This window comes from Meriones unguiculatus, chromosome 3 (assembly GCF_030254825.1).
Source record: "Meriones unguiculatus strain TT.TT164.6M chromosome 3, Bangor_MerUng_6.1, whole genome shotgun sequence".
Lineage (NCBI taxonomy): Eukaryota > Metazoa > Chordata > Mammalia > Rodentia > Muridae > Meriones > Meriones unguiculatus.
Window position 1 is genome coordinate 47,052,324 of NC_083351.1, and position 23,293 is coordinate 47,075,616.

The 23,293-nt window shown below is 43.3% G+C and overlaps 2 protein-coding genes across 5 annotated transcripts in view; both read right to left on the reverse strand.

Annotated features, from left to right (window-relative positions):
• Positions 1-4,376, reverse strand: part of Tmem245 (transmembrane protein 245) — a 75,666-nt gene extending 71,290 nt beyond the window's left edge. For all 4 annotated transcript variants that reach the window (XM_060379941.1, XM_021628130.2, XM_021628136.2 and 1 more), the window contains exon 1: positions 3,794-4,376. In XM_060379941.1, coding sequence (XP_060235924.1) covers positions 3,794-4,360 — 567 coding nt within the window. In that variant the 5' untranslated portion in view covers positions 4,361-4,376. The remainder of the gene's footprint in view (positions 1-3,793) is intronic.
• Positions 4,377-8,875: 4,499 nt separating this feature from the next.
• Frrs1l (ferric chelate reductase 1 like) overlaps positions 8,876-23,293 on the reverse strand; it is a 32,414-nt gene continuing 17,996 nt past the window's right edge. Inside the window, exons 4-5 of the mRNA XM_021628053.2 lie at positions 19,962-20,208; positions 8,876-15,337 (exon numbers count right to left, since the gene is read on the reverse strand). Of these exons, the coding sequence (XP_021483728.1) occupies positions 15,165-15,337; positions 19,962-20,208 (420 nt within the window). The 3' untranslated portion in view covers positions 8,876-15,164. The remainder of the gene's footprint in view (positions 15,338-19,961; positions 20,209-23,293) is intronic.

Consider the following 23,293-nt stretch of genomic DNA (forward strand, 5'->3'; position numbering starts at 1 on the left):
TGGCTGGCCAGCCAGGGTGCATTTCCTAAGGGCCTCTTGTGACCTTAAACTAAGAATTCAAGGGGACTTGGACATCATTCAAGGCAGCCCTTCAATTTGCACACCTAGAGAAGGCTGAGTAGCCCAGAGTAAGGCTTTGGTTACAGGTCACAAAGCAAGTTACTGCTTCAGCCAAGTTTACAAGTCAAGGTCTTCCGACCCTTCAGCCCTCACTGTTTCCCACACTGCTGCTTTAGAAAGACAGGAGGCAGGCCGTGGAGAAAACAAACGTACTGCTGCTGCAAGAACTAGATATGGTCTTTCCCTCAACCCGTAGCAAGTCTGAGCAAAAGAAAAGAGAGGATCAAAACATTACCAGCTGAGAAAGGGAGTGAAGCGGGGATGCCATTAGCTTTCAGATTTCCTACACAGCCCCACCTCACCAGAAGAGGTATACTGAGGATGAAGCATTAGATGGATTTTCTTCTTAAACCATCAGCAATGAGTAAGTCAAGACACTATTCTAATACACTTGAAACTGCTGAAAAAGAACTGCTGGTACCATAAAGGGTTCGTATCTCACTTGTAACCAGGATACACTGTTGGGAGGAACCAGTAAAGAAAAGAGCTTAAGTAATACAAAGTTGGGCAAAGAGGAAAAAAGCATGAAGATAAAGTGCCAACTAACAAAAGAAAATGAACAGAGGTACTAACAGAAAGGAAAAAAATGACAGGACCTGAAGAACCTGCATGCAGGATAAAGAGACAGCATGGGTTTCTAAATAACAGGGGAATAGATGAGGTTAGTCCAATTTTTATAGTATTCGGAACTTTCCTTTTAACTGAAATCTGTTTACTTTACTAAATTAAAGATTTAAACACATGTGCCGTGAGAAAGTCTCTCTACCCCGACTGAAGGGTCCCAGGGAGTTCTGATGACTGTTACCGATCTTTGCCTTCCAGCAGCAGGCTGAAAGGATGAAAGGATCGCTCTCTAATTAGTTTTTCAGATTTGAAACCTCCTCCTCCTCCTACTGGACAGGACTGCTATTACAATGAAACTGTACTGGAGTTAGAAGCTAGTTCAGGGCCTAGCACACAGTACACATACAAAAGCTGCATCTTGAATGTGTGTCTGCTCACATGGTACTTTCCTCTCTGTCTCCCTCTTGCAGACTCACACTTACAAGTTGTCTAAAAGCACAAAGGCTGTTTGGTGTCAGGCAGCCCTGCTTGGGCTCACAAAACCAAACACTGTGGTCTATGAGGTAGAAAACACCAGTAGGCCCCTGCCTAGACACACAGAAGCCTCAACCAGTGTCAGAAGGCTAGCACGCCTCACTTCACTCCACCTCCCACCCCTACATTAAAGCTTTAAACACATATGCTTCCGATACAGCTTTGGCAAAACTCAGCTCTGACTCTTGTTTTTCCCCAACTAAGATCAACCCAGAGACACTCATCTCAGCTTTAGTACTCTTACCACTCCCCACTCTCTTCTAATTCACTATAAATTTCTCTTACAATGGGTTTGTTGTGTTTTTTAACTCCCTTCTCATCTCCCTTTCTCCCATCATTGTGACCAAACGGCTGAGTTAGGAGCCTTTTCAATAAATGCTATTAAATGTCTATGAGTGTAGCTCAGTGGTAAACCATATCACTGGTACATATAAGGGCACTAACCTGATTTTTCTACCTTCCAACCCCCAAATTCAACACATGCACACACAAACCTGAAGATTATCATCAGTAAGAGGATACTAAAAGACATGTACACTGAGCTTCACACACGTCTTCCTAAGTGCTCAAGTCTACAAGTCCTTCCACCCTGTCTCTGAGAGACAAGCAAAAATGACCCACTTCTCCCATCCCTGCAAATTTACCTCTGAACTCCACCTCTTACTCCAGCTGAAGATAACACAATTCATATAAGGCAAGCCTTTCCTTTCTCAATCCTAGAGTTCAGTGAATGACACCTGGGTGATAGCAATAGCTCTCTCTAATCATGTCTTAATTTCTTGAGGACTTTTCTTATAGGCATATAATAGTCTTTTATATGAGGAATTTAATCTATGTCACTGATTTAACAACAAAAGGACATTGATTTTAGCTTCTTTTTTTAAGGATATTTTAATAGATTTATTTTTATTATTTTTTATTTAAGTATATGTAAGAGGCAGTCATGTATATGCAGGTGTTTGAAGAAATCAGAAGAGGATGTTGGGATCCTGGAGGATGTTTGGTCCCCGGCACAACTTCTAAAAACTGTCCCACAGATTTGTCCGTAAGCTATCTATCTTTCAGGCAGTCATACTGTCTGAACCTGTGGCCCATAACTGTGAGAATATACACTCTCAGCCTTGGATATGTCTGTTCCATTAGGATATACTAATTTATGAGGCTGAAGGTACAACTCAGTAGCACACATGAAGCCCTGGGTTCAACCCCCACCACCAAAAAATTATGAACAATAATGTGCTCATATACAATTACATGCACCCCAAAGACAAGAGTGCCTAACACTGTGCTCAATCAACTTTAAACTTGAACCATGAGGTGAACTCATGGTCCTGGGATCAATTAACATTCTACCAACACCCTTTGCCAAGTTGAAACCTGCTGAAGGAACAAAGGCAACTATTTTGTAACTTAACAATTTCAAGGCACGTTAACTTTATTTCATTAACGAGTAAATGAAAGTGAAATAGTCGGAGGTGTATACACGCTGGGCCTCATGCCCTCCAGGATCTCTCTATCCCCGCACCACATCCTTAGCCCCCGCGGTAGTTTATCGATCAACATTCTTAACATTCTTCAGCATTAAATAACCACTTCATTTTAACATTGCCCAATAAATATGCGGACAAACCGGCCTGCGGTGTAGTCTGAGTCAGGAAATATGACTCTAAGATTATTTTTGAAATTTCTTCCAATTTTGAAGTTCCTCTATTCCCTAAGAATGACAGTTGGGCGATTCAAACATAACCTACCTCTCTGTAACCCAGTCCACACTACTCTTCTAGACCAGAGGGAACTCGCAATGGCCCACACATAATAAATACAGTTACCGAAAAGCACCCAGAGTCACACAAGAACTTGAGTGAAAGAACTGAACTCTGGGACATCAAAGGCCTGAAATGAAAGCTTTACTCTGAGAGCTAGAGAAACCCGAGTTAACCAGTCCTAATTAACCTCTAGCCTGGTAAGAAGTCAGCTTCTCTTAACTGTACAAAGGCAAATTAGACGTGAACTCTGACACCCAGATGTGCCTGCCAGACGTGCAAAGTGGGTCAGCACTTCTCAGCCAAGGGACCTTTTCCCTACAAGAGGGATGGTTTCAAATCACACCCACCTCTCTAGAAGGAAGCTCAACAAGTTCTGTTGTGGCTACAAACATGGTTTTTTGCCTGTTTGTTTTGTTTCTTTTAATCCCAGGTGTGGGATGCGGGACGGAATCTGACAGTCCACAGCAGCGAACTATTTGCCCGGTGCGGGCTAAGAGGAGCTTTTCGCAAGCTGCAGGCAGTTTAACTCTCAGGACTTCGGAGAGAGAATAAATGCCAGAGCCCAGAGAGTGTGAAGGAGCTTCCAAAAAGAATAACGCTGCTGCTGCCGCCCCCACCAGCAGGAAAACAGTTAAAAGAGAACTGCGCCCCTTCTCCTACTAACCCTCTCCCTCTCCTACCTGGTGCTGGGGTGTTGGAAGGGCCATTGGGGGTGGAAAGTTCCCCGGGGGTGGGAAGGCGGGCAGTCACCTGAGAACTGCGCTCCCTGCACGGGCGAGGTGAGGACCGCCACCCTCGCGGGCACTCACCCACAGGCTGCTGAAGTAGTCGAGGCCGCGGCAGATGAGCGCGCCGGCGTGCGCCAGCAGCACCTGCACGCCCAAGTAGCTGCCCAGGCAGTAGAGACCGTAGAGCAGGGGGCCGCCCGCGCCCAGCAGGAGCAACAGGCGGCGGCGGCGCAGCGCCTGCTCGCCCAGGGCCTCCACGCCGTAGTCCGCGAAGCAGAGCGGCAGCAGCAGCGCGGCCAGCACGATGGGCGTGTGCGCGCGGTGCAGCCGCCGCAGCCACAGGCGGCCCAGGCGCGTGAGCGAGCTCTTAAACGGGTGCAGGAAGGTGCCGCACAGCACGGCCCAGAGCAGCGGCCGCAGGAAGGCCTCGAGGATGAAATACACGAGGACCGCGGCGCCGCAGCACAGGCACACGAACAGCACGGCGCCGGTGTTGTAGAAGGCCTGCTTAATGGGCTTATCAAAGCGCAGCGCCAGCGCCGCGGTACGCGGGGTCTCGCCCGGCCCGGCCGCGCGCGTGGCCCGAAGCTCCGGCCGGGGAGAGCCCCGCGGACACGGCGCTTCAGCAGGGGCACCACGGTCGGCCATCGCGCTTCTGCCTGGACCCAGGGGCGGGGCTGCGAACTGGCGAGAAGCCCGAGCGGAGGCCGGCGATGCCGCAAGTGCTTATGGGTTTAATAGTTCTCAGACTGCGGGCGCAGTATGCGCTATAGTGCAGAGAAACTACAACTCCCAAGAGGCTGAGCACAAAAGCCTCCGCCCTCGGGCCCGATAGTCCCTCAGGGACCAGGTAAGAAGTTTTGAGAGGGTCCAAGAAAATGGGGCGGGGCACAAAACAAACTCCCTTCCTTGTTTGATTGATGTCAGCTTTTCCGGAGGCAGGATCCCAAAAAAGGCTCTCTCAGAGATGTGCGTTAGACTTAGGAAGTAGTTCTAAAAACACTGATGCACAGACTTATTTTTACTGATCTATTTAATAAATACTTACTTTTAATCTTGTGTATGTATGGTGTGTGGGTAGCCAAAGAAGTCAGAATCAAATGCCCAAAGCTAGAGTTACAGGCGTTCTGAGCAGCCTGACTTGGTGCTGGCAAATAGAACTCGGGTACTCTGAAAGATAAATTCATCCCTCCTCAACACTTTTTTAAAGTGCTCTCTCGTGTATATGACAAAACTAAGTATCTACTACCATATGACAGTCCCTGGCCTAGGTGCTCAGATCCTTAGAACACTCCTAGAGAGGTGTTAGAAGTCTTGTTTTGCAAACAGGTAAAAAGAGCGAAGAGAAATTAAGTATATGGCCTCACAGCTGTCAGCTGGGTGAGGCGGGGTTCACACTATGGACCTTTATTCTGTAGCTCTTCTGTTCTAAGCTAACTGATCTGAATAGGGGATCCTTTCGCTTCTATGTAAAGCTCTTTACAAGACCATAATGTGTAGTGGCTGTTAACCATTTGTGCCTCATACCCACTAGGAGCCTTGGTATGGGAGCAATCTACACATCTCAGAGTGTTAAACTGCCATTGTTCGTTTTTAATACCTGCAGACAAGTCAGTAAAACTCAGTGACGGTAGGGATGCTGGGAACATTTCAGAGGTAAATTGTGAGGGGCTTTACCTGTACAGCCTTTGTTCATTCTAGGCGCAGACCTTCCAGGACCTCTGTTTGTTTTAGGGTCACCTAATAAATGTATTGGCTGCTCAGGAGTGAACTTTGGTGGACTGGCACACTGATTTGTCACTGGGACCCGATGAGGTGGGATAGACATTGATTACTCACCCAGGGAAAACATTCTTGAAACATGACTTTTGTACAAAGTCCATGCTCAGAATGCTGTGTGTTCTGCAAAGGAGAGACTGAAAGTGTGATTACACATGCATTCTTTTTCCTGAGCTTGCTCTCTGCATGGTTGTGAGCAAGTGAGGCAGCATTTCTGAGGAAAGAAGGGAAGGCCACGTACCACCTAAGTTACTGACATGCACTGTTTCTAACCCCACTAAGACATGTCTGTAGGCTTCCCATCTCTCTTAAACAAATCAGGTAACATACTCAGCAGTTAAATCAACCTATCCAAGATTGAACAGCAAGAAAGATGCAAAGATAAACAGTGTAGCTTTCCTCTGTCCTTCCATTGAGAGAAAGCAAGAGGTGGGGAGCATTGAAAGCTGAAGTCTGCGATAAAAATCATGAACTGGATATCAGAATTACCTGTTCAGAAACAGAATAAGCATAAATGTCTTTACCTGGTGGCTCCCCGGCTTCAGAGAAACAACTGACATTTTCTCTGAAATGGTTGATGTTTGAGAGCTAGAGATGAGGTTTTGGAATGCTGGGCCATCTCTTCCTTGGCTGTGTGCCCTACAGCACACAAAGGCTGAGGCCACCCAATGGCATAAATACCCAGCCTTCTACTGTGACTCTGAATTAAGACAAAAAACAGAAGATGGCGAGTGCATTTCAAATGACCAGACTAATCCCTTCTTATTGCTAAGCTATCTTTTTTGTTTGTTTTTGGGTTTGTTTGTTTGCTTGTCTACATACTGTCTTGCTACAGGGCTGAGCTGGTCTCAAACTCGAGATCCTCCAGCTTCAGCCTCCCACCCAGCTAAAGGGAACTGTTCATTTCCAGATGTGGTAAGTCCTGATACTTTGAATTCTGCTCGTTGTACAGTTTTATACCTGGTACTACGACAATGTCACTGGAGCGTCTAACAGGTCTCTCAACCTACCTTCATTCCATCCACTCCCCTCCCATCAATCACACTGCAGTCAATAAGCTCTTTTTTTTTTTTTTTTAAGACACAAACTGACCTCTTTCCAAGCCTCTTTATCCTATGTAATGACATCTGAGTCCTTCACTCCAACTTGCAAGGCCTGATGTGATCAGGTGCTAGCTCACCCACCCTCATTTCTCTACTCTCCACCTTGCCCTTTATGTTTAGTCATAGGCTCCTGACCCTGATCCCTCCAACACGCGAAGTGTGTGGCCTGCCGTGGCCAAAAAAAAAGAACACTTTGCAATTGGAACTAAGCTAAGGTTCTTGAAATAAAGAGCTTGTTTCTAGGTTATGATAAGAGAGGGGCTAAATATAATTGTGAGTATGTTTATCAAAGGAAGACAGTAGACCATGCCATAGAGGCGGAGCTCAGACTGTCATTGGAATGACAGATTAAGGAATGCTGGCAGCTATCAACAACTAGGAGAAATCAAAAAAATAAACCTTCCTCTGTGACGCCTCCAGAAGAGGCGCCCCACCAATGTCTTGATTCACCTGAGATCCCTGGCCACCAGAACAGTGAGACGATATATTTGTGTTGTTTCAAGTGACCAGCTTGGTGGAAATCTGTTGCAGACATGACAGCCTTGTTAAATGCAGGTAAGGCCAGCACACCCCCTCCTCTTTCTTTTTCTATTGTTACTCCCCTTTCTTGGAGATTGCCTCTGTCTACTCTCTGCCTACTTTGTTTTTGTCAGTTTGGGCTGCTATCTAAAATTAATTTAGACCAGATGGCTCAAATAGTTATAGAAGCTAGGAGGGCTGAGACCAAAGAACAAGAATGATCAAGTTCTGGCAAGGGTTCTCTTAAAGGGTTCACATAAAGACACTAATCCCATCACAAAGACACCTCCACCACCACCCAGTCAGTCAGCCCCTGTATGCTAAATCCTCTATGGCTATCACAGTGGGGATTACACCCGCCTTCCGCATAAACTAAGGGAACACATGCAGTCCACAGCATACATCTTAATTCAGCCTCAGTATGCTCACCTGCTTCCCTGGAAGGACCCCTGTTGTGAGAATTTTGGTTTCTTTAAAAGCCAACTCATATTACATAGATATGTTTGCGTTTTAATCCCAGGTGTGGGATATGGGGCTGCTTCAGACTGTCCATAGCTGTTAACTATGATTGTCTCGTGCTTGGGGAGTGATTTTTGCCAGATACAGATAGATTACATTTGGATTTTGGGGGATTTCTGAGAGGGTATAAATGCCAGAGCCCCAAGAGGGGTTGGAGGTGCTCCAAAGAAAGCAGCTGCTGGTCCCTCTGCTGCTGGTCCCTCTGCTACTGTTCCCCCTTCTGCTGGTCCCTGCTGCTGTTGGTTACTGCTGCTTTGTTTGCTATTGCTGGTTTGGGGAATGATGGATATTCTGATGAAGAAGATTGGACTTCCCCTAGGAATCTGATGTTCCTGATCAGTAGGGAAAAAAATCTAAAGAGATCTATGCCTCCTTTCCCCTCTAACCTTCTTTCTCACCTACCTAGTGTTGGGGGATTGAAAAGAATTAGGGTGGAGAAGGATGGTAGACAGGGTTTCTCTGTGTAGCCCTGGCTGTCCTGGACTCGCTTTGTAGACCAGGCCGGCCTCAAACTCAGAGATCACCTGCCTCTGCCTCCCGAGTGCTGGGATTAAAGGTGTGGGCCACCACACAAACTGCCACTGTGTCTTCTCAGATCAGTCCCAGGAGAACCTGCAGCCCAGCTACTGCAACTGCTTTCCTTCCTCATGACTCAGTAGATTCTATGACTAAACTCTTATTCTTTTTTTTTTTTTGAAAACCACATTTAATTACTTAGTGAGTGTGTGTGTGTGTGTGTGTGTGTGTGTGTGCACCCAAATGCATGGAGGTCAGAGGACAACTTGTGGGAGTTAGTTCTCTCCTTCTACCTTGTGGCCTCTGAGGATCAAACTCAGGTCACCAGGCTTGGCAGCAAGTGCACTTAGCCACTGAGCCATCCCACCAACCCCTCTACTTATTCCTCACTGATACCATGGTATAGCAACCAGTAAGAACTGGAATTGAAATTTTTAAAGCCAGATATATGCAGTAAGATGGCTGATCCACTTGAAACGGGATAAGAGACTGCCATTTCCTGCTTGATAAAGCGTCAAAGTGAAGCTTCCAGAAACTGATTTTTGCATATTGCTTCTCCGTGGGGACTTTCCGGTGACTATAGCAATACAGCTTTCCTCTTTGTCAGACAAGACAGGTTGCCATCTTTCCCAAGATCTACAAGGGTTCAGGGAGAATGGAAAAAAGTTTTACACTTTAATAACACACAAAGAAAAGAAGAAAATCAAAAGGCGCACCAGAGCAAAGCAAAAGGAATTATAAACTAGTTTTAATTACATAACAAGAAAATTTCAAATTATGTTCAAAGTTTATGTTTTTAAAGTTTAATCCTGGTTAATATATTCTGAATATAATTTAATGCTCTAAAGATAAAAGTAGCTATGATGGCCAATGAACAGAATAATCATTCAGGTACAGGAATGTTGCTACAATTACTTTACTTAAATAGAAACCCATATCTTTATTAGTAATGTGCCACACATTTTAGAGTAAAAATCCACATAGGACAGGCTTATAAATATACATTTATATATAATCTCAAAATCAATCACAATTGAACATTAGGTACACAATTTTTTATAAAACAAATATAACTCATCAGTGTCTATTTAAAAGCATAGTTTTAACAAAATAGTATTTTGTAGACAGTCTCAAAAAAACTATTAGTTCTTCTGGAGCCAGACTGTTCCAGCCTGTCAATGTGTCAGTGGGAATAAGGCAAGTGGAGAAGCCGAATTCACTCTCCCGGGACAGAGGGCTCAGGGGATTCTAGGCGATGAAGCAGGAAAGAGTCTAGTGAACTGGGTGGATGCCACACCCACTGAATATTCATCAAACTCAGAGAATGATTACATTCCAGAAGAATCAGACTGAGTGGTTACTCACCTAATAGAAAATATTTGAGAGAAAATTGTAAATATTATCCAGTCATTAGTGTATTCTTAAGTAGAACACACCCCCAAGGCTAAGAGATTTACATACATTTTTCCATTGCCAGGCATATTTAAGCTCTTATTTCCCTAACTACTATTTTCATAAAAAGGAAATTATATGCAAGTCATCTGTTCAATAAAAGCACAAGGAAATCCAACTGGAAACTACACAAATTGCTCACTGAATAATAGAATAGAGTAAAAAAAATAAAAATAAAAAATAAAAATAAAAACTATTGCAACTTAGAACATGTTTAGGCTGCCATGTAACATGCCAGTTATTCAACTTGGTTTCTTAATGGTATGAAAAAAAATAAATTAAGCAACAATGCATATCCATTCTTAAGTCATACAATGCTGAAGAGAGGAAGCAAGGCTTAATAAAAGATACAGGAATCCCTTCTATAAACTAAATTACTACAAATTCAAGGATAAGTATGCTTGTAATACAATGTTTTTCTCTGTGTTTTAAAGTATACAAGAGATCAGAAAAAGAACCAACCCTGACAATAACCTTTAATGTTCATGGTGTGTGTGTGTGTGTGTGTGTGTGTGTGTGTGTGTCTGTGTCTGTGTGTACTAGTACATGTGCGTTTATGTATAAATACGCCCCCTCTGTCACCTATCTATAAAATGTATTTACATATAAACAACCTGAAAATAATCAACTTGTTCACTAAATATGCATTTCTGTTTGGAGAGTAAGGATGTACAATAGTCAACTACCAGTCACCTCAGCATGTGACCTTGCATGCTGGCTCTCACACACTGTTTCATTATATGAGATAGATGTGTCACATGTGTAAAACACTCTCGTGCCCCTATGATCATTTTTAAAAATTCCTACACAGAAATAGATTACTCTAAAGCTTAGAAATGTTCACCAAAAGAGCAGTTCAAAGTGAGACATGCTCACAACTGCCAGGCCTCGGGCAAAACAAAGCTGTAACCTACCCAGGCTGGTCCTTTACCATTGGTTCTTTCCTGTACCTCTCTGTGCCAACTCCAGGAAACATGTTAGAATATAAATGTGTAAGGATGCCACTATGCTATTCCTTTATAACAGAACACTAACTATAAATTAGTTTTAAACAAATTATTCACCAACTTTGATATTTTTACAACTAGCTAACAATAAGTTGCTGGTAATATGATTTACAACTGACTGGATAAACAGAATGCCCATGACTAAAGCCACTGGAAAACCAGAGTCCATAAACCCAGCCCAGCAAGCTAAGAAGGGGTTTTTGATTTTCCAACAGCTTTTTAAAACTTACTGTATCATTTTGGCATCTGCAAAGTATATGGAGTTAAATTTTTAGTTGTTTTACTAATGCACAGCCGTAATTGTTCATTTCTGAACTGTCTGTGGCAGAGTAGAACAGCAGGGACACAAGCACAAAGTTAAAAATATTGACAACCTAGCTTCTTTACAAGGAAATTTTAAGAAATCCTGGGAGAGAAATAAGAACAGTGTTCAATCTCAGTGCTAATATCACTTAAGACAAAATCCTGAAAATAGACAGAAAACTTAAATAGTATGAATACACTGGGATGGAAAACTATCCCTCAATTGTCAAACTTTCTGATTTCTTTAAACACATAGCCAAACCATGATAACTGAATGCACCTTCTGGATTTTCTCTAAATGCATGTTTGACTATAGTGGGACAATAAAAGCATGTGTAATTCCATGTTGTAAGACAGAGCAAGGTTTTAAGAAAGCCATGTTCAGAAATTAACAAGTGCATTCTTCAGTCCCATCTACACAATAGTTTGAAAAACATTAACAGTACTAAAATGAGCTGAGAGTATAGTTTGTGGAACACTCTGTAATATGCACAAGGACTTGGATATGATCCTTAATGCTAAGAAGGAAGAAAGAAAAGGAGGGAAGGAAGAAAGAAAGAAAAGAAGGAAGGAAGGAAGGAAGAAAAGAAAACAAAAAAGTACTAAAATAATTTTAAGAAAATAAAGTGATTCAAAATCAAATGTGTTCCTTTCCTCAAACACAGTTGTAAGAAGTCCTCATATTCGCTGTAAAGTACTAGGAGCCAGGTGAAAGCACCTAGCTGACTTGAGTATGGATAGCAGGTTCTATTTAATGGAAGTTTTAAAGACTCTGCAAGAGGTATAGGGATTCATAGTGGGTCCTTTGGCCCCTGGTGCCTCCATCTCTGAAGTCTTGCCAGCATTGGTAAGTCAGCCAAATTAACAACCTCCATTTTTCCATTTGTAAAGCTGCATTAATAACAGATACTTCCTCTGGTTGTTAAGATCGAAAGAGTTAATGAATGTGGAACACTTAAAACAGCACTAAATACATTTATCTGCTGCTCATATTCCACTTGGGCATTTTACCAAAAAGCATTGATAGGCATCTCCCTCAGGACAAACACTGTCTTAGAAAAGGAAAATGTATTGTCAGATCTGGTGGTGCATGCTTGAGATAGGAGTCAGGAGGCTGAAGGAGAAGGATTGTGAGGTCCGGCTGAAAGAGAGAGAGAATGAAGAGAGGGATAAAGTCATTCTCTTATATTAGGTAAGAAGGAACAAATTTGAAGTCTATACAGCTTTAGCTTCTGCATGTCTGTCAGTGACTAGTTCTCTGAGATGATAGCCAACTGTTGTGATGCACTCCTAGTCTGCAAATTCTTAGTTTAGGACACTTATTATTGTTGAAAATGCCAACTGGTATCCACTGAAAGGCAAAACCACACCGTCACTAAGGATTCTGTCATTTATGTTTTTGGAAGACATGGTTTGATCACAAAGAGGGGATATACAAACATTGGCTAGTCAGGTAAAGTATATAAAAGAGATTCCTCTGGCTCAAATAAACTCACAGTATCAAGACAGTTCTGTAACTTATTCCATCAGTTTGCTGGATACCTATTAAGAAGTGGCTCCTGCCACAGGGTGAGTGGTGAGAAAGAGCTCTTACAAGAGGGGGATTAGCAGTGAAAACAAAGCCAGCAATTTCAGTAAAATCTGACATGTGTGATGAAGAAGCCCAATGGGCTACAGGAGCACTGAGTATGTCCTAGAACCATGTGGTCCAGAGGACTGGAGGAAGGGATAACTAAGCCAGAGCATTAGAGATAAGTTTATCATCCACAGGAGGGAAGAGAGGTTGTGTGAGAGAGAAGAGGTTGGAAGAACTCAAGACCTCTCAGGCAAGCAGTGGCCTGAAGCAGAAAAGCCTGGAGCTTAGTAGAGTCACTTGCATGTTGCTGCCAGGGGAAGGATAATTAATTGCAAGTTCCAAGCCAAAATATACAAACCTGGTCACTCAAGTAAAGATTCAGTGAAACAGTTACTTGATTTGAAACATAAGTGTAAGGGAAACACCTCTTGCTCCTACTATTAACTGAACTCTCTTGCTCTGCTATTTATAGATCGGGTGTCGTACACATACGGGATATATAAAAATATTGGGCTTCTTATATACAACATGGTGTCTCAGTGTACTCCCAACTCTCACTCCTAAACCAACTCCGAACACTGAGAAGCTGATACATATGCTTTGAGCCAAGCTTGTATAAGATCAGAGGGTTTGGTAAAGAGGTGATGGCAGTGAGGCGGAGCCTCCAGCTTGAACCTTGAGTTTGAAGCTGGATGTGGGCGTGTCACAAAGTAGCAAACTTCGTTTAGCTTGGCTCCAGCCCAAAAGAATCTGAACACCCTCCCACAGGCTGACCTTCACCTCTAGCATGAATCTTGGAGGAAAGGACCTTAGAAACCGTGCTCTGATGTTGCTCCTCTATCAAGTTGGAGCAAAAGGAACAAGCAGAGAATTCTGGAATGCCACAATGGGAATGACACAGCTACTCTCCTCTATGCAGCAGGCTGGCATAGATATTTGTGTTAAAGTAACTTTTATTCCCGAGGTAATTGTTGCTTCAGGTCTGCTAACCTAGGCCTAATCCTGGAAGCTCTTCTAGCCTCCATACAATCTAATAAAAGTCTAGAATGCTTTCAGCCTCTGAGACATACTGCTGAATAAGTTCAGCCTTTCTAGGTCTCTCTGAACTTGTGGGGGCTGGTTCAACTCAACTCTTCTGGCTCAAACTCCTCTGTTAGCTGACTATTCAATCTGGATTTTCTCTCTGACTGAATTGCTCTGTTTGGCCTCAAACTAACTCTAGCAGTCTGTTCTAATCTTCTGGCTCCTTGTCATTCCCTGGTTCTGTTTTAACCTGTGTCTAACTCATCCTCTATTCAACCTCTCTCTGTAAAACTCTCCAGGTTAAACTGCCTCTGAATTCCATGAACTAACTGCCTTGAACTTTACCGCCCTGCATCCCAACTCACTTTCAACCCAACCGACTGAACAGCATCGACTAGAACTCGGAGATCTGCATGCCTCTGTCCACTGAGTGCTGGAATTTAAGGCATGTGCCAGCACAATTGGACCTAAGCTTTTCTTTACCTGAAACTTGCTCCATACCAGGTTGTCCTGGAACTCAGAGATCTACTTACCTCTGTCTCCGGGATTAAAGGCATGTCTGTATTCCCGCCCGATCACACAGACCTAGAAAGTCTTTGGATGTGATCTCTTGCCAGAGCAGCCATGTTCTGAATTAAAATTCCTCTACATATTTGGACTAAAAGAGTATCTGGCTCTTTTGAAAAAAGAAAACATAGAATTAAACATTTTTAATGTATATTCTTGGTGAATTTACCTCAGGGTCCCTGCCACCCATTTTTGCTCCTGATGTCTAGAGTCTTAAAAATGTTAATGTTTTCCTTAGGGTGACCTGTCTGTTATAATGCATATTTAATTATACTTAATGTATGCTGACTGGAAAAACACCATTGTCTAGAGCCACCATGAACACCTTAGTTGATAGAATACTGTAGCAGAAGAGAGCAAATTCTAACTATTGATAATTCTATTTTCATCATTAAAATAACTTTGCATCTTCAGAAATATTCACAGTTCTATTTTTAATCTTTCCTAACAGCAACATAAAACCTTTTTTCTCATAAGCACACAGTAATTGAGAAGATATTTTAAATAAATACAAGCCACTTTCTTATTGCCAGACACAATCTCTCCCGTACTCCCCCATCAACTCTGCGACTATCAGAAAGCACTTAGGCAGCACGAAAATGTTCTCAAGAGGCTGCTGACGCACTTGTGACATCCTGTAAAGGTCCCCACAGCAACATGCAAAGTGACCCTGTTCTGTGTGCGCTGTTCTGAGGCATGCTCTCCACCGCTAGCTAGCTCTTTCTCTTCCTTGCTATGTGTCACCCGATCCTGTCAGCCAAGGCTGTGAGACACGTAGGTCAACAAAAGGCAGCCTTTGTCTGGGTTTCAATCCCAGTCGCTATGATGACCCTCACAGTTGTACCGCGTCAATGCGCAGATATTGTAAAGCTCAAATAGAAAACACATTTGCAAGTGTTCGCAAACATTTTAAGTACTTCCTGAAAGTAGGTTTGCCTTGACAATCCTGTTTGACTAGGAGAGCTTTCTCTTTTTTCCAAAAATGTTGAAATCATGACTTGTTTTTAAATAACTGAGGCTAAAATTACACAGGTGATTATTGAAAAATATATACTGAAGGTTTTTCACTCCATCTGGTCCAGCTGTGGTTAAGGGGTTCCCATCAGCAGGTAGAAGGTCAGGGCCACAATGAGAAGCAAACAAAATGGAGAGGAGAAGGTCTGGTAGGCAGCCGATGGCATGAAAATGTCTTCGTACTTGTAAATACTGACCACACGCTCTGACGCTGGTGGAGAATCTATGTCGTGGCGAGTGATGGAGCCTTTAACACACAAGCAGAGGGAAGGGACAGTCAAAAGCAGCAGAGTTAAAAGACAGAAACACCAAAGAGAAGTCTCCACTGCTAAGTACAAACACAGTGCTTACTAGATCTGGATTCAGATATAGAGCCATCAGAATTCTCTGCAAGTGCTCATAGGATGGAGAACACATACATGATTTATCTTTACACCCAAAGGTGGTCTCCTTGTTGATCTGCAGTCCCCCCAGATCAGAACAACTTACTGTTATTCTCTGTTGTATCTCTGTTTTGTGGCATCGAGTTATAATATTAATACTTGCAGGAGCTGAATGGATTTCTATTTGTCTCTAATAAATTCAAACTTCTCAATATCTAATAAAATGTATTTTTATTTTTTCAAACATTTAATTTTTTAAAAGATTTATTCTAGCTATTTGTCTGTCTATTTATTTTTGTGGATGTGTATATATACAGAGGCCAAAAGAGGCCATTGTATCTCCTGAAGATGGGTTACAGGGGATTATGAGTCACCTGATATGGGTACTGGGAACTGAACTTGTGTCCTCTGTAATAGCAGTGTGTGATCTTAACCTGAGTAATCTTTCCAGCCTTGGTGTGTGTATGTGGGGGGGGGTACTATTTCTACCTCCTCAGATTTGGGGGAAGTGGTGAACCCAAGGCTTCATACATGATAAGTAAGTGCTCTATCACTGAGCTACACCACAGCCCCAAATCTTGCAGACATGCATTAGCAGCTCCAGACACGGCCATTTTTCTTTTGCTGACCTGTAGCATATTAAGAGTGAGCCAGCTTTTGGCGAGGAAGATGTGGGTAGATAGGTGTGTTTATTCTGCAAGCATATGGAGGTAAGGCCCTAAGTTTGAATCCCCAATACCCATGTAGAAAGCTAGGCATGGCTGTGTGTGCGCATAACCTGAACATTGGGGAGCAAAGATTGAGCATTGGAGAAAGGGGGGGGTGGTGTCAAAGACAGGTAAGAGTCTAAGAGTCCATTAGCCAGCAGGCCAACATAGCCAAAAAGGCCAGTTTCCTGTTGTGTGCAAAACTCTATCTCAAGAACAAAGGTAAGCTGGGCACTTTAATCCTAGGGGAGGTGGGTGAATCATAGTGAATCATGAGTTCCATGATAGCTAGGACCATGTTGAAAGATCCTGTCAAAAAAAAAAAAAAGAAGAAGAAGAAGAAGAAGAAGAAGAAGAGGGGGAAGAAAGAAAAAGAAAAACTAGGCAGAGAATAAGAAAGAAAGAAACACATCTGATGTCTTGCTCTGACTTCCATTCACACATCTGTACACTCACAGAATACACCACAGGGGTAGGGAGAAGAATAAAGAAGGGAAAAGAAGAAAGGGGGAAGGGAGGGGAGGGGATGGGAAGGGAAAGGGGAATGGAAAGGGGAAGGGGAGGGGAAAGGAAAGGACAAAGGGGAGGGGAAAGGGAGGAAAGGGGAGGGAAGAGGGGAAAGGAGAGGGGAAGGGGGAAGGGAGAGGAGGGGAAAGGAGAGAGAAGAAGAGAGGGAGAGGAGAAGAGAGAAGAGACTTCTTCAGCCAAAAGAGATTGGCATACCAGATGACAGGGATTTTCAAGAGCAGGGAAGAACAGTTTGGAAAGGGAATAACTAAGGGAACAAGTCCTTGGATGAAACGTTTCTCCATCTGGTCACCAGAAGAAAGAAGGAAATTCTCTGTGTGAAATGCTTAAGGGCTGATGGCACAGATCAGCAGCAGACAGCTTGCCTGACATCCAAGCACCTCTGGTTTAATCCTCAGCACTGAAGAAATAAAAGGATAAAAAGAAATGGTAATAAGCCATGTTTTTTCAAGCTATGATCCATGGTGTACTCTAATTGCAACTTCCAGCAAGACAGGCAAGAGACCTGCTTGAACCAATTTTCTTTTCTCTCCTTTTTATGTTTGTTTGTTTTGAGACAAGGTTCTCCTGTGTAACCCTGGCTGTCTTGGGACTTAGAGATCACCTGCCTCTGATCCCCAGTACTGGGATTAAAGACATGTGCTACAATACCCAACAAGTTTTCCTTTTCTTAAAAACAAAACAAAACAAAATAAAATAAACAAACAAACAAAAAAAAACCCTTGATGAGGTGAAGCTGATTAGTCATGTCTGACTTCCTGGAAAAAAAAAAAATCAAACCTGGGTTAGGGAAACTGAAGCATAGGAGTTCAATGGAAAGGCATCCGTAGGATTGGAGCTCAGTTAGGGGTTTTGGAGTGTTTGTTTTTGTTTTATAGCACCAGAGATTGAACCCAGGTCCATAAACATGCTAGGCAAACATCTGCCACTGATTCCCAGCTTGCCAACTTTCTTTTAGTTTTTGTTTGTTTTGTTTTGTTTTTACTTTGAGATAGGGTCTCAATAAGCTTGCCAGGTTTGCCTTGAACTCACTTTGTAGCCCAAACAAGCCTTGACCTTGTGATCCTTCCGCCTTAGCCTCCAAAGTAGCTGAAATTATAGGTCTGCACCACCAGGCCTGGTTTGTACCCTGTGTGGGCTTTACAGTCTTTTCTCTCAGGGAGCTCTACCAGAAACAGTGTAGTGGGAACCCTCTCCTATTCCCTCCTGCTACACAATTTCTCCCAGCAGACAGAGAGGTCCCTCTCCATGGGGCCCACTCTCACTTTGTACCTGAGGATACCTGGTCCTTGACTGGCCTCTCAGGCTATGCCATGCACCTCCAGTTCATGGCTTTCTTGAGAGAAATGGAGTCTCTATTCCTTCGAGCCTTAGCCAAAACTTTATGCCAAGAGACAGGAATAGAACTGACAGATGTTAAAACTCTCAGGAAATAAGAAAAGCATGGCCAGCATGTGGGATGGAAACGGGTCTGCTTTGCCTGGAAACAGTGAGAAGAGAGACCTGGAGGGAGCTTATCAGGTAAGGCCAGGTGAATATGCACCTTCTCCCCAAATCTCAGATGTCAGACTCTTTAAGAGGATGACCTTTGGAGCATGTAAGCGTCTCTATTTTCAAGGTTTCTCTCTGCTTTCAATGACCATAGTCAGCTGTGGTTCAAAGAAAAGTTACTTTGAGAGAGTAGATATATTTTTAAAAGAGCAAAGATTGCATTTTATATGACTTACTATAATGTACTGTTGTGATTGCTTTATTAGTAATATCACTGTAAATCTCATACTCAATTCTAATTTACACATTCGGGGCAAATGTGGAGTTTCAGGTAAACACTGGAGGTCTCAGTAAAATCTTCCACAGATGAAATGGGACTACTGTACAACATTTTCCAATTTACTACAGCAATTTCACATGCTTAATTCACCCACTAGTCAATAACCTTATGAAGTAGATACTATTATTACGCTAAGCATAAGGAAATGAAGTTCTTAATTTAGATAACAGGTTACATCGCTACCACGGGGCAGAAACAATACTAAAAACTCACATTTCAGATACCAATCTTACCGTGCAAAATGAATCCATCTCTCCTAGCTATCATTTATTTCCCAGGACACTAAAAGGTATCAGGGCAGATGGGAAAGCAGCCAGTGGAAAGGCACCACTAATCTGGAGGCATCCATCGCTTCTCCCAATTGGCAATGGATGGGGAGGGGAAGAGAAGGTGAAGGGGAGATTGAGTACTCTCTAACTCAACGGAAAGAAATCAAAATGTGTGTGTGGGAGGGGGTGGCAGATCAGAAGAAGCAACAGAAATTTACTGAACACACACCAAGGATAGATGGCAAGCTGGGTAAGGTGGTATACACCAATGACTCTAGCCCCTCAGGAGGCTGAAGTAGGAAGATTGCTCTAGCCTGAGCAACACACTAGACACCCAGCTCAAAGAAAAAGAAAGAGCAAGCAAGAAAGGTAAAATTCCTAAAAGGCAGAGTGAGAGAATGAGCTCTCTCTACCTCCACTCTTGGTCAGGCTGTTATGCCAACTGACCAAGTGGAAGGCTCACAAGATGACTTGATTTAAGCAACCTCTAAAAGGTCTCTTACGATGCCCTTGGACCTTCAATAGGAAGCCACCGGAGAGCTCTGTCACAGGAAGTGGCATCATCCACAGTACAGCATCATCAGGGAACTTGTTAGACATACAGAATCTCAGCCCCAACTCTAACACGCAGAAGACTTAACTTACCAATATAGCTGGGGGATTGTTATGTACCTTAATATTTGTGGACTAATGAGTAAAAAGATAGGGTATTTCGACTGATTTGTGATCATGGGAATAGTGATAGGGTGAGAATTAATGCTTGCTGTCAAGCTCTGGAGATATCTCTAGACACCTTTTCCTCTTCAGTTTTTTCTTATTAAAGAATGATGGATAAGAGTTCATTGACTTTGGAGTCAGAAAGACCCAGGATGGGGTGAGGAGCAAACAGAAATGCAGATGCACACCACGTGAAGTGCACACTCATCCTATGTGTTTCACATGCTCTAGCTAGGCACGTGTGAACTGTCTCAGGTGTCCTCCTGCGCTGTGAGTTCTTTAGAACCCTCTGAAGGAGGGTCCTGTATCTCCTTTTCTTCATAGTACACACAGAGCGCTTACGGCTCTCATTCACTCACAGTGTGACTCCGTCTGACAATGAACATGAGCCCGGTGGTGACTGGTGTTCAATGCTGAGGCTGAAACGTCGGCTTACCCTGAATGGCCGGACCCCAGGCAAATAGGTAGTACCAACTCAGGTGCAGATCCACAATCGTTTCATCCCTGGGAACGTTCACAGGGCGCTTAAACCTGCAGGTGACTCGGTTGTTCTCGAAGACTCCTTCTTCATCTCGGGCAGGGTTCCGCTGAACTTCCTTTGCCCACTGGCCCACGTTATAGAAGTGCTGGATGCGAACTCTGCCATTGTCATCGTGGACACAGGCCATGACATCATCGCCACCCTAGCAGAGAAAGAGATCGAGAAGAAAAAAGTTAAAAGTCTGTCTTCTGCAAACTTTTCACTCGGACATACATGTCTCATAACCTCTGTATTTAGGAATACCACAGGATTATTTCAAATGCCATTAAATAAACTGGGCCAAGGTACCAAGCAGAATGACCTGAGTTTGGTCCTTGGCTCCACCTGGCTTAAGAAGAGAACCAACTCCTGCAAGTTGCCCTCTGACCTCCACAAGTGCACCACTGTGTGCGCTTACCTCCTACGCAAGCAAACCGGTACATAAATTTAAAATCCTTTTAAAAAGTCTTAAACAAGTGAGCAAAGTCAGTACCACAATGACTGACACATACGGCCTTATTGCCGCCGGGACAGCGGGAGGGTGCATCATCACCCACACACTCCTATGCAAAGTCACAGAAAGTAGCCTGATGAGCACAGCCGGGCAAAGCCACCTTGAAGCTCATTCTAACAAACCAAAGCAAAACTTCAGTTCTGGGAAAAAACAAACAAACAAACAAACAAAAAATGCCTCCCAAAGTAATTCACTAAATCCAGTCATTCATTTAAAAGGCCCAGAAACTATTACAAAGTGAAGACCCAGGACCATTAAATGCAGTGGTGTTCCTAGACAGAACTGTGTTGCTCAGTGACATTCGGAAGCGATATATTTGACAATACTATCCTATGGATCTCAGACTCTCCCGATTTAATAAGTGAACCATATACTGAAAGACAAGTTCCTTGATTTTAGGAGACATCTCTTATATTTAGGGTTAAAGGATCATGCTATCTGTGATATGGCATTGAAGTTTCCAGAAAATGTTAATCGTAAGTGGTAGCAGCTGAGGCAGCATCAGTAGAGGACAACACATGAACAGCAAAATGTTATTTGAGAAAATGTTCTGGAGCTAGGAAGTGATGGTGACTTCACAGCAGTGATTGTGATTTATGACACTGTATTATACACTGGAAAAATGGTCAAAAATGATAGATTTTAGGTGCACCATGTCAGCGAACAGGCAGTTCTGCTGGTCTGCCCTCAGGGACCTAGCAATTGTTTATGTCATGATGTGCCTCCTCTGCCACCGGGTGTAACAGCTGTGTGCCACCTGTAAAAGGACCATCGCCACCCCAGCTCTCTCTCTGTTCCTGGTGTTCTCTCCCCGTTTCTGTCCTCACCTCCCCCCCCACCCGCCCTCATGCCTCTTCTTCCATCTGTCTGCCTGTCTGCCTGTCCACTGGTCTGCCTTTACCCCTTCTCCAGGCCCTCACCCCTCTCCCTGCCCACAATAAACCTCCTTATACCGGGTCTGGTCCATGGCATGATTTTTCAGAGGCATGCCTTGGCATGGTACCCTCCTCACCACATTATATTTTGTAACACATACTACTAGAATAAAAAGCTATCAGTTGGTGCATCTGGTACAAAATATAGAGATGCAGAGATGTGGTGAGGGAGAGAAGTTTGGGGAGTTATCCCTGTGGTTGGAAGTTTTTTTTTTTTGTTTTTTTTGTTTTTTTTTTTTTTTTAGAATGAGTTTAAAAAAAAACATTAGAGTTCGGCTGATTGTACTGCTGTGTGGAGGATAGGGATGATGGGGGAAACAGTGCATGGAGCCTGTGAGGCGTGCCATTTAGACAGGAGCCCAGAGATGCTGTTAAAAATAATTAAATCTAATTTGAAAACTGTGTCATAAAAATTCAAGGTTATTAAAAAGGGTATCCACATTGCTCTTAATATACCTCAGCAGGTTTTTGTTTTTTAATTTAATCCATGCTTCAGTGGAAAGAGGAAAAGAAAGGAAGGGCCTCTGCTTTCATAGATATTACAGTGACATTTTAAAGGCTCCTCAGTCTGTCCCTGTTATCTGAACCCTTAAATCAACCCTCTCTTCCTTCCCTTCCTCCCTCCTCTTTCCTTCCCTTCCTTCCTAATTTTTGGACAGCATGTCACTATGTAGCCTCTGCTAGTCTTGGACTCATGCTCTTTTTCTCTTATTTCTCCTTTACTGGGACACCCCTTTATGGGGATGATTCACAGAATGGGATATGTAGTCTGTTTGCAACACCCCTCACCACAACACCCAGGCCCTGGCCACCGGCAGAACTGTGGGCTGATTTCAGGAGCTGCTCCTTTGGGCCCCACAGCTTTTCCGGGCCCCACAGCTGCTCCACACCACACACACACACACACATACACACACAAAAAAAAAAAAAAAAAAAAAAAAAAAAAACAACCAAAACAAAGCCATGACAAAAAGAGTAAGAGAAACCCCAAGGACAGTAAAAGAAGCTCCTGGGTAGACAGGCCACATCTTGAGGTGGTAACAGTTAGGCGACTTCAGTCTTTGCATCTCAGAAGTTCATGGAAAAATAGTATCCATCCTGTGCAGTATGGGCAGCTCGTATGTCAGGGGTCCTGGCACCAATGGCTTCATTTTAGAAGGCCAGTCTATTACCATCATAAGTAAGTAAATGTGTGTGTGTGTGTGCTGTGCCATGTGCATGCAGATACCCATGAAGGCCAGAAGGGACATCAGATCTCCCGGAGCTCAAGTTAAAGGCCATCAACTCCATGACATGGGTGCTGGGAACCAAATTCAGTTCTCTGGAAGAGCAGCAAACAAACAGAACCACTCACCTATCTTCCCATTCCCAAGTGATGCTTTCAAAATAGCCCAGAACTGAGCCCCTCCTTACTATGGCCATTGTTGGTGCCTTGGTCTGGGTCTCCCAAGGGCCTTTGTGTTAAAGGTTGCTCCCAGTCTTGGCACTATTAAGGAATAGTGGGAAATTTAAGAGATGAGACCTAATGAAAATAAGTTATATAGTTGGTGATGTGCCCATGGAGGCAGATATTAGTTCTCTCCCTCTCTCAATCTCTCTCATTAATAGTACTGGAAAGCTAATTAGCACAATGGGAAAATGTAAATAAAGTGTTTACCTGAGTTCTGGCAAATTAATGACACTCAAGAGGAAGTCACAGGAACTCTAAGGTAGAATCAGTTCATCAGATCACAATCCTAGGACCTGAAATTGGCATCTACAATGGAGCAGGCTCAAACTAAACCTTCCCTTTGTGATAT